General features: G+C 43.9%; 2 protein-coding genes across 2 annotated transcripts; both read left to right on the top strand.

Moving 5' to 3' along the window:
- The first annotated feature begins 2,606 nt into the window (after positions 1-2,606).
- Positions 2,607-6,166, top strand: LOC117847221 (uncharacterized). Its single transcript, XM_034728389.2, has 2 exons — positions 2,607-2,937; positions 4,387-6,166. Exon 2 carries the CDS (start codon positions 4,416-4,418, stop codon positions 5,592-5,594), a length of 1,179 nt encoding a protein of 392 aa, XP_034584280.1. The 5' UTR covers positions 2,607-2,937; positions 4,387-4,415; the 3' UTR covers positions 5,595-6,166.
- Positions 6,167-6,730: 564 nt separating this feature from the next.
- Positions 6,731-13,206, top strand: LOC117848071 (chaperone protein ClpC2, chloroplastic). The gene is made up of 10 exons (XM_034729381.2): positions 6,731-6,890; positions 7,561-8,145; positions 9,126-9,241; positions 9,340-9,462; positions 9,543-9,728; positions 10,283-10,498; positions 10,657-10,874; positions 11,045-11,120; positions 11,212-11,301; positions 11,822-13,206. Exons 2-10 carry the CDS (start codon positions 7,584-7,586, stop codon positions 12,998-13,000), a joined length of 2,766 nt encoding a protein of 921 aa, XP_034585272.1. The 5' UTR covers positions 6,731-6,890; positions 7,561-7,583; the 3' UTR covers positions 13,001-13,206.
- The last annotated feature ends 1,443 nt before the right edge of the window (positions 13,207-14,649 follow it).

The raw sequence follows: 14,649 nt of genomic DNA, 5'->3' as shown, positions 1-14,649 counted from the left end.
GGATCGGCTGTGAAACCGAATTTGAATAATTCTGGTTTGGTGGAATCGGCTGAAAATATGCCGGTCCCCTGTATCCTTGAGGTATCCCACCAGCGAAGGAGTTGACAACGGCGTTGTGCACCATATTTGAAAGTACTGGGGACTGATCAACGAAGGCGTGATAAATGGACTGTTGAATCATATCGGCCATTTTGTCCGAGTCCTCAGAAATCATGATCTGGCGGGGAGCAGGGAACGGAGTCTTCTTGATAGTTTCCCCGCTTCTGGAGCGACTGAAAGACTGTAGGCAAGCTTTCCGGAACTGTGCCGTATATTTATCCAGTTCTTCCTTCTGGTCGTCCTTCAGATCTGCCTCCGTCACCTCGATGACGTTTTCTTCGGAGACTTCAGCAGCTTTCGACATGATGGCGGTTGTATTGGTCCCACCGGGCGTGCCAAAAGTGTGTTGGCGCTAGAAATCGATCAACCGAATCCCAGCGTCCGACACACGACCCGGGAGAATCTGCTTAACTCCTGTTCGGGTGATTGCCCTGGTGCGGTTCGCGCGGCGTGCCAGCCAATCTGACCTGTTGATTGGCAAGGAAGAATACGTGTCAGGTCCAGAAATCGCGATCGGCTAAGTTTCCAATCTCGAGATAGCTTATCAGCGAATCGGCCGATTTGCCGTAATAAAGAAATCGGCTATAAGGTAGCCGATTACTGTAGCCTTGTAGACGGAAAACTACTAGAGTAATCGACACAAAGCTAAGATAACAACACTAGGAACAGATCTAATCGGCAATAGATGAATTTAAAAGCAGAACGTGAAGAAAGCCGAAACTACCGATTCCTAGCTGGATAACTGGTGATAAAACTAGAAAGATAGGTAAAACCTATGAATCTAGCAAATATCGATAACTAGTGAATAAATCTAAACGAAACAACAGCGATGCGCCCGAAGTTAAAGCTTAGATATTACTCGATAAGCGGAACTTACAGAATCGGCCGAAGATCGAACTGATGCAGCCCTGCCAACCCGCACGAACTCGTGAAAAAGAGAAAAGTAATGACGAAGTCGTCTGCTTGGAAGTAAGTACGAGGAAAAAGTAGTATGTTGTATTGATTTGTTGATGATTACATATTTTCAAAGGTAGCTATTTATAGCCCCGTACAGAGGACTTCTTAACCGACTAGAATTCTATCCCTAATTCAAACAGAAAACGAATATTTTACAAGCACGATTCGTGCTAGGTTGGTTACTCTACGCTTCATGGGCTGATCTCCCCCTTATCCTCTTATTCCTTTCCAAGCCCATACAGGCCCAATTAAACCATCCTCCTAATCGGCCGAATCCTTATCGGCAAAAGGCAACCGATTGGGACCCCGGCACGTTCAATCCGAAGCGAGACAGAAGTCACCGGCCGATCTCGCACTGTAGCACCATTCGACCGATTCCCAACTGTGCTTCTCCGATTCCCTCTCTTCTTGGCGCCGATTTTACTAGTGACGAAATCTGGCGTCAACAGTTGCATATATGTGGATCCCGCTTATCAGCAACACCTCCTCCTCTGCCTTCTTCCGCCTCTGCTCGCTGGCTCGATCTCCGCTCGCAGCCGGCGCGGCCATGCCGCTAGGTTAGGGTATTTGGGCGCGGGGTTATTGGGGAGCTCCATTCCGACCTTAGAAAAGGGGTGGATGAGGGAGCAGGGAAGCCCGGTGCGCGGAGGTGGGTTGTGGGGCAGCGTAGCGTGGGGCTGCCATCGCATCGGGAGGGTGGCATCTTGATAGCTGGTGGGCCAGGGACTGGGCGGGGGCGGGCTGTGAGTTCTCCGGTGAGTGGCTGCCGATAGGGTTAGGGTTTGGGGTTAGGGGCTTCGAGTTCGTGCTGCTGGGGATGTGGGGTCTCTAATGAGTCCCGGCTGTAGAGGGAGGGCCTTAGGCGGCGGCGGATCGACGGCAACGATGGGTTGTGGGCAGGGCGGGGTGCCGCCAGTCTCGGGTGGTGGAGGATAGTTGGTGGGTGGTGGAGGAGGCGGGGGCGTGACGGTAAGCATCGGGTTAAGGCGGTGGTGGGAACTGCCGGAGATGTTGGAGGAGGGCGATGTGGGGGAGGAGGGGAAGCAGCGGTGGCGCGTGGTCCAGCCTTCATGGGCTGTTTGGTGGACCGCGTCGTCTTGAGGCGTTGGTTAGCGATTTTGTCGCCTCAAGTGACGCCTAGCAGCTCCCAGGCTGCGCGCCTGCGCGACTGCGAGAAAAGGCTTCTCGACTGGTGGGAAGACTTCATCCAGGTACAAATGAAACTGGCCCAAGTAAGGAATCGGGGCAAGCGAGTGGGCTGTGATGTCGCCGGCTTAGGCTGCTGGTACGCGACCATGGCCCAAAACGGAACCGAATAATGGGTCTTAGGAGGACATGAGTTGGGCCAGCAAAACACGCAACAGCTTCTCTGTCCATCTCTGAAATCTCTTCAAATCTTTTTTTTAAAAGTTATTAAACCATACTATCTCTGCAAGATTCTTAACGCAGGTAGCATATCCTATTAGACTAGCCCGGCAAACATGGTCAAACCCGAACATAAGACCTCAGCGCCCCCTTAACATTTCGACAATGCCAAGAATTTATGGAAAGCATTGGAGAGAACAATAACTTATGGAAAGTGATCACAGAAGATTTAGGAAAAGAAAGATATGCTGTATAATTTTGGTGGCCCAGATGCGATCGGTTTCACACGAGCACCAAGAATACCCCCTGCCTGGCCGGTTACAAAAAGAAAATCACCTGAATTCTGAGGATCCACATGTCAACCCTAAGGAATCCGAGGTCCAAACAAGAAGAAATCGCTACCAAAACCAGAGGGGGTTCATTCAAAACCGCCCTCGACGGAGGGAGAGCGGCGGCGGGAGAAAGAAGCCGAGCAAAAGGGTGTGGCGGCTTCTCGTCCAGGCGCGCCAGATTCAGGTAGAAATTCTTCTCTCTCCCTTTCTTCTTTCAGTTCAGAATCATCCGCCAAACTGTATACATCTTCAGTCGCTTACTTCACCCATCTTCCTTTCTTTTTTTTTTCCCGAATTTAACCTCGAAGACAGTGCCCTCGCAGTGGTTTTCTTTCAGCTTTCAGTTCTTTCTCTGTTGTCTCCCTTCTGTATCCCTATTGCTAGAAAGGGTATGGTTTCGTACCTCCGTGTCGTGGATTCTGAAATCAGGGGGAAATTTTCTGCATGTTGAGTTCTTGGTTAGGAGCAGAGTTGTTAGCTTGATTAGGAGTAAGCAGACTGGTTTATCACGGAAAAAAGCACTTCATCTTCACGAGCTTTTATATAAAGTCAATGATTTCTGCATGCTGGTGTAACTCTGAAACTATTGGGGATTGCTGGGTGAGTTTACTTCAACAACAGAAATTCTTAATTTTCATTTAGCATCAGGAACAGAGTACTTTGGGGGTCTCGTTTCCTAATATATTTCCCCCTAAAAACATCACTGGAGTAAAGTTTAACCCCGCATAAAATTTCCACATGTCCAAATGCATCATTGTGTAATCTGAGCGGCGGTCATAATGTCAATATTTACGTTTGAAACGAAAGCAAATTTCTTTGCATATCACTATCTCACCTTCTCTACTCTGACCAAGTGACCATTTCTGAGATCACTATGAAAGCCTGTCATTATGTGAATGGACTTAGTTTCCTTGAAGTACTGCGAGAACTGATGACACAAGCCTGCCTGTTTCCTTGACTAGAGCCTCAGTTTGATTTTAGTGGTCCATTGGTTATTTGGTGTAGTTCTTTTTCCAGAATTTATCTGACCACTAAAGAAATGGAATTTTCCCCCTTATTGGGGCACCTGAACTTGTTTAGTGATATACCGAAAACAACACCCGGACATTAGGGCACTTTCGTAGATGGGAGTAGGTTCCTTTTCTTTATGTATAAAAGTCCACATGTAGCTGAAGTGGTTAACAAAAGCAGTGTTGTGTTAGGAAGTGGATCAGATATAAAATCCTGGTCAATTGTGAGAAAGTGCCTTTGAATAACAAATACAGTGACACATTCTGTGGGGATACTTTTCAGAATACTGAAATATGAAAAATTAATTACGTCATGTATGATGTGAAGTCAAGATTGTTTCATTTGAGTCACTTATTTATCATAGCAGAACACATTAGTTTGATCCTGTCAACTTGATTTGCCGATATTAATTGCTTGTGTAATATCGATGTCACAATGTTAATGGATACTTCAATCCAATATGTAAGGTGTGATTCTGGCTTATCTTCCTTCTGGTTTGTCTGCAATACCTTGTCTTGACTGCAGGTGCTACCATTTTCTTATTGTTTTCCTGGAAAAACTCAATAGCTTTGCTAGTGTTTGCCGATTTCCCACTAACAGTTCTTATTTCTGTCAATGCTAGGTCGAATCAATCTTTTAGGGTGACATAAAATGAAGGACAGCGAGGGGACCCATGATTTTGATGGTTCTGAGCTTGACAAGAAGGCAACTTCACTTCATAATCAGTTCTTGATGCAGTTATCATTGTATAGTTCCAATGATGTCATCATGCACAGGGTGGAAATTGCAACTTCTCCTTGTCCTGACAAGGAGGTTTCATCAGCCATCCTTAATTTGCCACTAAAGAGTCTTAAGCGGGATGCTACTGAGGAGGAGGCGATTAGATGGAGACTTGAAAAGAATGGCTTTCCCTTTGTCCTTTCAGACTCGGAGTGTGGTGATTCTTCATATGATAGCTGTTTCAGCGAGCAGTCATCTACAATCAGTACCCCAAGTACACCATTCACAGTACAGTCAGATACTCAGTCTGAGGATCTTGACAGAACAGATATATGGGTCTCTTCTTTAGATCTTGATGCAGAGGATTCTGCTTTGCTGCCAGGCAAGGAACAGTTTCTTGATATTCTCGATTCTGACTTTCCCAGTCCTTCTTTCAGTGCAGTCAGAAGCCTCCAATTTGGTCCTCCCAGTTCTAGTGCAGGAACATCGCAAAGGAAAGAAGCTAACGACTCTGATGAGCCAATATTCTGGCCATTTGAGCGCACTTGCTACAACAGTCCTGAATTTGACAAATTTCTCAGTGTGTCGCCTCGTAGAAACACAATGGATATTGGTTATGCTGAAGTTCGTCAGTTAAATCCAGTCTTGCAGAGGCTCCATAAGAACAAACTTGCTTCAGCAAAGAAGAGCGCTGAACTGCATAGAGGGACTACCAATTCAGGCACAAAAGGAACCAAAGCCTCCTCTCAAGCGAAGATTCAGAAGGCGCCAGCAGTTCCCTCCAGGTTGAGCAGGACAACAAAAGCGTCTGCACCCTCCAGTCACCAGGTGCCAAGCAACTGTCAGAGAAGAAGGCCGCCTCACTTGAAACTTGGCGCCCCAAGAAGGGTCAGCGCTCCAAAGTTACAGACAGATCAACCTCTTAAAGAGACTGGAGCACGCGACACCCAAAAACTAGCGGACAAAAAGAGTCGGATCGAAGAGTTGATTGGATTGGATGAGTTTGATGGCCATGAAGGCATCGGTTTGGATTCTCCAGATTACCAATTCAGTCTATGGCTGTCTCCAAAATGTCATGATACAACAATCAAGCATGAGCCATCTGCATAGGTCCTTCCATAGTTCTGTAGCTATCAGCAGCCTTCTGTACGATACCATGCCACAGTACGTTGTAGCAAAGGCAATCAGCAGCCTTCCTTGCAGCATGGTTGTTGTCCAAGTTTGCAAAGACGTATGTCTGCATCCGTAAGAGCAAGTGCAGCAGTACAAGTGGCACTTGTGTTCTTCAGAGAATTCGTCCCGTGGGCGTGGCGGCTTGTTTGGCAGGCGGAGAACTATTCAGATTTCAGAGGTTCTCAAAATTTCGTTCAGATTCAGTGAGTGGATTCAGATGTCACCAAAAGCTTGAAAGCTGTCGCTTCCGTAGCAGAAGCGCACACTACAAAACTCTTCTGTTCAGAAACTGATGGCCTACGAAGCTCTGGCGCCGGCGTCAAGGAGAAGGAACACCCATCTCAACAGTGCCCATGTCAAGATTTTTGTGTGCGTGTATATTCATCTTATCTGCCGACCACATCGCTGTAAAAGATCAGAAAGAGAAATGTGTATGAGACGAAATGGTTTGTTATGTGACTGAACGCATTGATGCTTACAGTTTGGCAAGAGAAAAGTATTTTGTACTATTTCATTCCTCTTTCGGGTAACATCAGTACTCTATACTGGGATTCAATCATTTTATTTCTGAAAAAAATAAGCGTTAGGTACTCATTGCTTTTAGTTTTTTTTTATAAATGTTTGTTTTCATGATGAACTTGGATGCACTCGAATCGCATTCCACCCTACATTGAAGATGGTGGTCCTATGAAATTTTGATCTAATTCTCGGTCATGCTGAACCATGCCACTTGGGCTCCACCATCATCTAAATTTTTTTCTTATGTACAATTTAAATATAATAGAGAGAAAATTAAAATAAATGTGCTTCCTTTTCTTTGGAGTCCTAATTCAATTTTGTCAACAATACTGTTTGTCCCCCAAACATTTGCAATGCAAACACTCAAGAACACCGCTGATTCTGTTCTCACAATGGGAAAAAAATCTGTTACCCCCAAAAAAATATCTATCGCAGTGCATGGCACGAACAAAATTGCCGAATTGTCAAAAAATTCCCATCCTCAGAAATGCAGAAAACATAAAATAGAAAACTTAGGAAACAGACAAAAGGCAGAATCAGGAGCCTGGACGAAAGGAGGAGAAAGAGAGGGAGGGGGAGAACAATCTTGTGTTCTCTTTTTTGTTGGGCACTCAGCCAAAGCCAAGCAAGCGGCCCCCTTATCTCCAGGGACCAGGGGAGGACGCAACACCAACGCACCGCCCTTCCACCACCTCCTCCCCTCTCTCCTCGGAGGTGAGCGCCACCATCGCTTCTCTCTCTCTCTCTCTCTCTCTCTCTCTCTCTCTCTCTGAATTCCTCGTTCTGCGATTGGGTAATTTCTTGTTCTTGGTTGCGTGCCCGAAACTCTCATCGAGGATTCGCGTTCTTCGATTCATGGATGGGCAATCACCGGTTGTCGGGGGTGGGCTGTGATTCCTGACCCTGAATCTGTAGATTGTTTTGTGGAAAAAGTTTTGATTTTTATTCTGTTTTGGTTCTGGATAAGATGCATGGCTGATCTCCCTCTCCCTCTTTAGTTATAACCGATGCCAATGTGAGGTTGAAACATTATTTAATTCGATCGATGGGCGCAGTTCATGGATGCGATCCCTTTCTGTAACCGGGGGAACAGGTCTTTCCCCCCAAATCCAAATGTTTCTTTCTTTTGCGGATGTACAGTCCATGTCCATCCAGATTTTACGGATTAATTTGGTAGGAAGCGGAGTTCTGTAGCGCACTTTATTTTCCAACTTTTAGCACAGTTTGTTTTTGTGATTTGTTTGGGGTATTAACTGGAGGATGGGCGAAATTTCGAAAATTGGCTGTACTGCTGTGAATGTTTTGATTTCAGTCATTGTGTCCATCTGAGATTTTTGGAGGATTGGTATTAACTATTCCTAAACTATCTAATGTCTTTGCACAGGTTAAGGGGCAGCACTTCTGACCATGGCAGGGACTTTACTCCAGTCAGTTGCCCTCGGAACAACGTTCGGGGGTCGCATAAGCACCCAGCGATGGAGGTCCCATGGCACCAGGAGGCCTGCCTCTATGTTGGCAATGTCTCTTAGCCGCCCTGTCAAGATGTCAGCATTCGTCGGCCTAAGATCAGTACATAGCTTCTCGGTCACACCAACGGTGTCCAATTCCAGGTCGGCAGTTGCATCTTACAGATCCTCTCGACGGACAAGGCGTTCTCGCTTTGTTACTCGGGCGATGTTTGAGAGGTTCACGGAGAAAGCTATTAAGGTCATCATGCTTGCGCAAGAGGAAGCGAGGCGCCTGGGCCACAACTTTGTTGGTACCGAGCAGATTCTCTTAGGTCTGATCGGAGAGGGGACTGGTATTGCAGCAAAGGTGCTCAAGTCCATGGGTATAAATCTCAAGGATGCACGTGTGGAAGTGGAAAAGATCATTGGGCGGGGCAATGGCTTTGTTGCTGTTGAAATACCATTCACACCACGTGCTAAACGTGTTTTGGAGCTCTCACTGGAGGAAGCTCGCCAATTAGGTAGGTTAATCAAGGCTTCTTTTTATTTTTTTTCCTTACCCTGATGCCTTAAATTTCAGTTCCTATTCGCTCTAATTAACTGCTAGAACTAAATCAAACTAGAAGGAATTGCCAACTGTGTATGCTTCTCATGGTTCTTGTGATACCCTTTTGTCTTGTCTTCTATTTCCTTAATTTGCAACTTGCATCAGATTAAAATCTAGAAGGATTGTCTCTGTTGACCAACATTTTGTAGCCCCAGAATGGAGTTTCCTTTTCTGATTACTTCCAGATTTAGGCATTTTTTCTATTGAGTCCTGATAAAAAGCTCCCAGACAGCCTTTTCTTTTAATGAAAGATTTTGCTGAAAATATTGGGTAGAGTTTGTGGACTTTTGGATATGAAGATATCAAATGGCGTCTTGACATAGATACAAGTGCAGTTTCCCTTAAATGTATTCGACACATCATTCTTAACTGACATAAGAGGGATCCTGATTTGATAATGGACAGGTCATTGCACTATTTGTATGCAATTGATCTTCCATTTTTGTCTATTGTGCCACTTTTTAAGGAATGGAAGTTGTGAATGTGTGCAATGGGCATCATAATCTCATAGAATAACCTTATCGCATTGCTATTTTTGTATCTTCATTATGCATATTTGGCTATTTGCATCATTACGGGCCTGTTTGTTTTGCATCATCCAATATATTACTTTTGTCCCTTTTAACAATTCAGGTCTTAAGATGGAATTGAATCCATTGTCTTGCTTTGTCTATTGTAAAAAAAAATATTTGTCATTGACCAATTGTATATGTAAAATCATCCCACCCTGCTTTCTCATTTATTATGGTGGATTTACTTCCTATGTTGATAATTGTCAAGATATTTATCTTAACCAGAATACCATTTCCTTCTATGTATCGTATCATAGTGCACTTGATTTTTGACAAGTTCTGTATAAGATTTTTTTCGAGCACTAAATGCTTCCCTTTCCAGGACACAATTATATTGGATCTGAGCACCTGCTTCTTGGACTGCTTCGTGAGGGTGAAGGTGTGGCGGCTCGTGTACTTGAGAGTCTCGGAGCTGACCCCAGCAATATCCGTACACAGGTAAACTATATCTGGTGTCTGTTTCTATAATGATGAAGTGCTCTGTTTGAAAACAAATTTTGTTTAATTAGCTTGTTTTCAATGTCATGGATCTCTAGGTTATCCGAATGATTGGTGAGACCACAGAAGCTGTTGGTGCTGGAGTTGGAGGAGGGAGTAGTGGTAATAAGATGCCTACGCTCGAGGAGTATGGAACTAATTTAACAAAATTAGCAGAAGAGGTAATTTTTCTGTCCTCCTGTATTATAATAAGCACAAGTGCTGGAAAAGAAGTATTCAGTAATATTTATCATATCTGCAGGGAAAGCTAGATCCTGTTGTTGGTAGGCAGCCACAGATTGAGCGTGTGGTACAAATTTTAGGTAGACGAACGAAGAACAATCCCTGCTTGATTGGAGAGCCTGGTGTTGGAAAGACTGCAATTGCTGAAGGACTGGCTCAACGCATTTCTACAGGCGATGTGCCTGAAACAATAGAAGGGAAAAAGGTAGCCTCTTTTGCATCATTTCGGAGCAAATACACAATATGTTTCTATTTTTACTATTTTGCTTAATGATTCTGCAACTTATGTGAACATATGAGCTTAGGAATAAGCTTTTGCTTTTATGCACTTCTGTTTTGTTGTGTATGGCATATTTATGCTACTCTACATGAGGGTGCATGCACATATTGCTCTTTTCTTTCTCATTTTAGTTGAGTAGCCCCGTACAGTTGGCATTCTAGTATGTAGGTACAATGTTAATCATTGAAGAGCCTGCTTGATATTTCGAGTCATATTAGCCCTATATTTAAGCATTCAAAATGTTGTAGAATTTTCTAATCATCTGCACTGACCCCAACAATAATTGAGCAAATAAAAGAGCAAAGTATGCTGTATTCATACTTATTTGCGACACGTTATATTAGAATTGTAATTTGTAACTGATTAATCTATGGAAGACATTATGAAGATCATACCTTTTATTTTTCTGCTTTGTTTCTGCATTCTTTTGATGAGATTGTGAGGAAATGATGGATATTTCTTCAACCAATTTACCGCAGGTCATTACCCTTGACATGGGACTTCTTGTTGCTGGCACAAAATACCGTGGAGAATTCGAAGAAAGATTAAAGAAGCTGATGGAAGAAATCAAGCAAAGTGACGAGATAATACTCTTTATTGATGAAGTTCACACTCTGATAGGAGCAGGAGCAGCAGAAGGTGCTATCGATGCTGCTAACATTTTGAAGCCAGCATTAGCAAGAGGTGAACTACAGGTGCGTAGATAAGATTACATGTTCCTATGTTGTGGTTAATTTTCTGTTTTCTTTTCTTTTGCGCAAGTGAAGTATCTTCTTTTCCTTCAACATGAGTTTTTTCATCGCTCTTCCTTGTCTTGAGGTTGTTACAACCAACTTGTTATGTCTAATTTCAGTGCATTGGAGCGACTACACTTGATGAATATAGGAAGCACATTGAGAAAGACCCAGCCCTGGAAAGGCGTTTCCAACCCGTGAAAGTGCCAGAGCCAACAGTAGATGAAACCATAGAAATTCTCAGAGGACTTAGGGAACGATACGAGATCCATCATAAACTTCGTTACACTGATGAAGCTCTGATTGCAGCTGCAAAGCTTTCATATCAATACATCAGGTGTGTCACTTCAGCTGATCATGTAAACAAGTACAAGCAAAATACCCTGGAACCTTAGCTAACATCTCAGAGAAACTAGTGCACTTCATTTCTGACTATGTTCATGGATGATTTAACTCTGCTACTATGCTGCATCTTTATCATCACCTGACAGCATATTTTGTTTGCAGTGATCGTTTCCTCCCGGACAAGGCAATTGACTTGATTGATGAAGCAGGTTCCCGTGTTAGGCTACAGCATGCACAGGTAAAAGTATCCCGAGGCATCTGCTTTCGTTTATTTTTTATGCTTAATTTTTGCATGCCCAAAACAATTTTAAATCGAACTTTTAGTGCAGGTTCCTGAGGAAGCAAGAGAGCTTGACAAAGAGCTCAAACAAGTCACAAAACAGAAGAATGAAGCTGTTCGTAGCCAGGATTTTGAAAAGGTAACTGACTAGGTTTACTAAATTTCACATCTATTTCATGTTGTGATGCAAACTGAAATGGTACCAGGCCTCTCCTCCTGGCAGATGATATTACTCCATAACTTCCATCCACCATAACTGCTTTATGGAAAACATTCACTTGTATATACAAAATATTTAGATATATAGTTGGTAGATGACAGATACTTTTGGATGATTCAGCAATTCTTGTTCCTTTCGTCAGTGTTCTATTTGAGTGATATTCTCTATTTTCCATTTTAAGATGTAATATACGAGTTAAAAAAAAATTGCTGCACTTTTGACTTTAAATAGTTATCACTTGACTTTAAAATTTGATAACGTGCAATTTCACTTGTCTCTCATTCTGCCTTTGTTTATTTAACTGTTTTCCCTGCTTTCGTTACATATGTTGATGCCTATGCTCTGCCTTTCTGCCTGTACTTTTGTTTACTTAATTGTGTGTACCTTTTTCCCCAATGCTCACAGCTAAATTCTGTTTTTTTTTGGGTATTGCCATTAGGCTGGAGAGCTGCGAGACCGTGAAATGGAATTGAAAGCCCAGATAACAGCCCTCATTGACAAGAGCAAAGAGATGAGCAAAGCAGAGGAGGAATCTGGAGAGACAGGACCTATGGTTAATGAAGCAGATATCCAGCACATAGTATCGTCATGGACTGGCATTCCAGTGGAGAAGGTTTCCAGTGATGAATCTGATAAGCTTCTTAAGATGGAAGAGACTTTGCACAAACGTGTCATTGGCCAAGATGAGGCTGTGGTAGCTATTAGTCGTTCCATTCGCCGTGCTCGTGTGGGCCTCAAGAACCCCAACAGGCCGATTGCAAGCTTTATCTTCGCAGGTCCCACCGGTGTTGGGAAGTCAGAGCTCGCTAAGGCCCTTGCTGCCTATTACTTTGGCTCTCAGGAGGCTATGATCCGGCTTGATATGAGTGAATTCATGGAGAGGCACACAGTTTCCAAGCTGATCGGTTCACCTCCAGGATATGTTGGATACACTGAGGGTGGCCAACTGACTGAGGCAGTTAGACGGCGCCCATACACAGTTGTGCTCTTTGATGAGATTGAGAAGGCACACCCTGATGTCTTCAACATGATGCTCCAGATTTTGGAAGACGGGAGGTTGACCGACAGCAAGGGAAGAACAGTGGACTTCAAGAACACCCTCCTAATCATGACCTCGAACGTCGGGAGCAGTGTCATTGAGAAGGGTGGGCGTAAGATTGGTTTTGACCTCGACTCCGACGAGAAGGACAGCAGCTATGGCAGGATCAAGAGCCTCGTCATTGAGGAGATGAAGCAGTACTTCCGCCCCGAGTTCCTCAACCGTCTCGATGAGATGATCGTCTTCAGGCAGCTCACCAAGCTCGAGGTCAAGGAGATCGCAGATATTATGCTCCAGGAGGTCTTCGACCGACTCAAGGCCAAGGACATCAACCTGCAGGTTACTGAGAAGTTCAAGGAGCGGGTGGTGGATGAAGGCTACAACCCCAGCTACGGTGCACGGCCGTTGAGGCGGGCTATCATGAGGCTGCTGGAGGACAGCCTTGCGGAGAAGATGCTCGCTGGGGAGGTCAAGGAGGGTGACTCTGCCATTGTGGATGTTGACTCAGAGGGGAAGGTCATCGTGCTCAACAGCCAGGGTGGCATACCGGAGCTCCCAACTCCGGCAGTCACGGTTTAGATCGTACATAACAGATGACAAAATAGTTGAGTTTTCGTTTCAAACACATAATCATATAGCTAGCGGATAACTGTGTATATTAGTGGTATAGTCGAAGGAAAAATCGATGTTGCCTGTGAATTCCCATTTCAAATTCAAGTATTTTTGTCTCTGAAATTAATCTCACATGGAATGATAACGTGTGGAGACTGGTTGCCCTTTTTGAAGTGACGAGCATATGGAATGGTATTGAATTGCACTAAAATTTACCATCGTCTATACGAGAGAAATATTAAGGAAATACGATGGCCATCGTCAGTACTGTTGGTAAAACTGAATATTTAGTGCCAGTGTATACCGTACGAGGAGTAATCTTTTTTTAAAAAAAATCAAGTACTTCGTCACTTACAAATTGTAACACAAACCATGCTATTTTAAAAATAATTTGACATTTGTTTTGAGTTGAAGTTTGAAGATTGGTCAAAATGGTTCGGTTAGTATGAATAATTAATCTTGCGTTCGGTATTTGAGTCTGAATATAACTTGTGATTGAATTCCCTACTTTGTAAATCGCAAGTCGTCTATCTACCTACTCCGAGATGTTTGATGTGGGCCCAAGTGGGCCAAATTTCTCTCCTTCCATCTACCATATGTGAGTCAGCACCACCACCACCGTTGGAATATTTGTTACGCACAAAAATAAATTGTGTGTCACTTGAATTTTGTGTCACTTCAATTTGGATAGTAAGATGGTGTTCAATTGATCTAAAACTTTGATATGAGTAGGGGATTCATGGAAATACATGCCTATACAAAAATCCATGCATTGTAATCAAACCTATAGTTTGGGAGATATGAATTGATTTGAAGGGGATGGATCCGCGACTTCTTTGTTCGATTGTGCCAATATACATGTGATGTTAAGGTCCTTACGGTGGAACCTGTCCACCGAGGTTCGAGTCCTCGACTCCACGAGTGCTCCTGGATTGACGGGCAGCGAGACTTCAGTGGTGACTTCGTCAACCTCGAGAATTTGCCGGCTAGATCTTTCGGAGGTGCTTATTGGGGTAGGGTTGCGTGCGTGTGTTAGCAGGGGCAATTATACGTGCGTGTATGTGGCGTTTTATTTAATTTTTGATTTTTTTTCCTCGGACCTGACAATCCATCTCATTTTAGCATCCATGAAATCTAGGAGAGGGCTCTCTCCTTATTCCCTTTCTTGTAAACAAAAATTGTTGGCATCTTACTAGACAACAAAGTATATATCTGCGCGGCATCTTATTACAAGTACTATTTCCAGTGTAAAAATTGTAGACAATGTGCCTGGTCTTTACTGACCAACCAGGTCAGCGTAAATCTTTCTCCTGGACTCGGTGAGCCTCTCCATCTCACTCATCGCCGCTGCACCGCCATTGCCGCCGCTCCTCCTCAGCTTGGCAACATGGTTGTCAATGCTTTTGATCTGCACACAAACAAATATAATCCCCATCACCGGTTGATTAAACATATGAAAGAGAAAAAATCATCAGAAAATATTAGTAAAGGAGATTAGGACGAAGCACATAATTAAATTAAGGAGAGCTAGGTCATGTGAACTTGTGGTTACTTTTCGGTGAGGCCAGCGAGGTACGTTGAACCTGCGGCTGGTGGTCTTGAGGACGGTGGCGCAG

The sequence above is a fragment of the Setaria viridis genome, chromosome 3 (assembly GCF_005286985.2).
Source record: "Setaria viridis chromosome 3, Setaria_viridis_v4.0, whole genome shotgun sequence".
In the NCBI taxonomy this organism is placed as follows: domain Eukaryota; kingdom Viridiplantae; phylum Streptophyta; class Magnoliopsida; order Poales; family Poaceae; genus Setaria; species Setaria viridis.
Note: the sequence above shows the minus strand (reverse complement) of the source record. Positions and strands in the feature narration are given on the sequence as shown.

What these genes read in the sequence shown, in the direction of transcription:
- LOC117848071 (XM_034729381.2), top strand. Translation starts at nt 7,584, where the DNA reads ATGGCAGGGACTTTACTCCAGTCAGTTGCCCTCGGAACAACGTTCGGG. An exon ending in CCAGCAATATCCGTACACAG is followed by an intron (nt 9,242 to 9,339) that starts GTAAACTATATC and finishes ATGGATCTCTAG; the next exon opens with GTTATCCGAATGATTGGTGA. An exon ending in TAACAAAATTAGCAGAAGAG is followed by an intron (nt 9,463 to 9,542) that starts GTAATTTTTCTG and finishes TCATATCTGCAG; the next exon opens with GGAAAGCTAGATCCTGTTGT.
- LOC117847221 (XM_034728389.2), top strand. Translation starts at nt 4,416, where the DNA reads ATGAAGGACAGCGAGGGGACCCATGATTTTGATGGTTCTGAGCTTGAC.